The 1,618-nt window shown below is 45.9% G+C and overlaps 1 protein-coding gene across 1 annotated transcript; it reads left to right on the top strand.

The window, feature by feature from the left end:
- Window positions 1-640: 640 nt before the first annotated feature.
- LOC129392907 (olfactory receptor 2T4) lies at window positions 641-1,618 on the top strand. The gene has a single exon (XM_055104556.2). The coding sequence runs from the start codon at window positions 656-658 to the stop codon at window positions 1,616-1,618; it is 963 nt and encodes a 320-aa protein (XP_054960531.2). The 5' UTR covers window positions 641-655.

Here is a 1,618-nt window from a genome sequence, read left to right as displayed (position 1 = left end):
TGGGGTTTTGCTCCACGAAACCACAGAGCCTCACAGCATTGTCCAATACTGTGGGTAGAAGGGTGCAGATGTTTGGTATGGATTTTCCACAAGTGATATTTTAGTCACGTTCTAAATCATTCCTATATGGAATACACTTTTGGGAGTTTTTAAGATTCCAGATGGATCCTTAAACCAGAGAATGTAATTCACTTTAGACTTCTCTAAACAACTCTAAAAACAGGGGGACAAAATTCTCCTTTGTTTTCAATAATTCACTATTCATGTCTGCATAAGGCAGTGACACTGCCAATTTCCAGGACTTGTTTATAACAGACACTCTCATCAGGAAATCTCATGACTCAGAACTGTGGCAACTTCAGTACAAATCACCCTTTTGATCCACAGTTGTGAATTCTTAGTTCCTGGTAAATTTCTTGAATTGCAGATAATTTATAACACCCAAATCTACAGGCCCATGGGCCTTTCTTTGGTTAGAACACACACACACACACACACACACACACAATTTGTTTCAGAGGCTCAAATTACTTTAACCCCAAGCTTTCCTTGGTGGCCTAGGTGAAACCTCATGGACAACATCACCTGGATGGCCAGCCACACTGGATGGTCGGATTTCATCCTGATGGGACTCTTCAGACAATCCAAACATCCAATGGCCAATATCACCTGGATGGCCAACCACACTGGATGGTCGGATTTCATCCTGTTGGGACTCTTCAGACAATCCAAACATCCAGCTCTACTTAGTGTGGTCATCTTTGTGGTTTTCCTGATGGCGTTGTCTGGAAATGCTGTCCTGATCCTTCTGATACACTGTGACGCCCACCTCCACACCCCCATGTACTTTTTCATCAGTCAATTGTCTCTCATGGACATGGTGTACGTTTCTGTCACTGTGCCCAAGATGTTCCTGGACCAGGTCATGGGTGTGAATAAGATCTCAGCCCCTGAGTGTGGGATGCAGATGTTCTTCTATGTGACACTAGCAGGTTCGGAATTTTTCCTTCTAGCCACCATGGCCTATGACTGCTACGTGGCCATCTGCCATCCTCTCCGTTACCCTGTCCTCATGCACCATAGGGTGTGTCTCTTCCTGTCATCAGGCTGCTGGTTCCTGGGCTCAGTGGATGGCTTCACATTCACTCCCATCACCATGACCTTCCCCTTCTGTGGATCCCGGGAGATTCATCATTTCTTCTGTGAAGTTCCTGCTGTATTGAATCTCTCCTGCTCAGACATCTCACTCTATGAGATTTTCATGTACTTGTGCTGTGTCCTCATGCTCCTCATCCCTGTGGTGATCATTTCAAGCTCCTATTTACTCATCCTCCTCACTATCCACAGGATGAACTCAGCAGAGGGCCGGAAAAAGGCCTTTGCCACCTGCTCCTCCCACCTGACTGTGGTCATCCTCTTCTATGGGGCTGCCATCTACACCTACATGCTCCCCAGCTCCTACCACACCCCTGAGAAGGACATGATGGTATTTGTCTTCTATACCATCCTCACTCCAGTGCTGAACCCTTTAATCTATAGTCTTAGGAATAAGGATGTCATGGGGGCTCTGAAGAAAATGTTAACAGTGGGACCTGCCTTTCAAAAAGCTATGGAGTAG

The sequence above is a fragment of the Pan paniscus genome, chromosome 1 (genome assembly GCF_029289425.2).
Source record: "Pan paniscus chromosome 1, NHGRI_mPanPan1-v2.0_pri, whole genome shotgun sequence".
Lineage (NCBI taxonomy): Eukaryota > Metazoa > Chordata > Mammalia > Primates > Hominidae > Pan > Pan paniscus.
Note: the sequence above shows the minus strand (reverse complement) of the source record. Positions and strands in the feature narration are given on the sequence as shown.

Excerpts from the sequence above, each read along its gene's own strand:
- LOC129392907 (XM_055104556.2), top strand. The coding sequence starts at position 656 with ATGGCCAATATCACCTGGATGGCCAACCACACTGGATGGTCGGATTTC.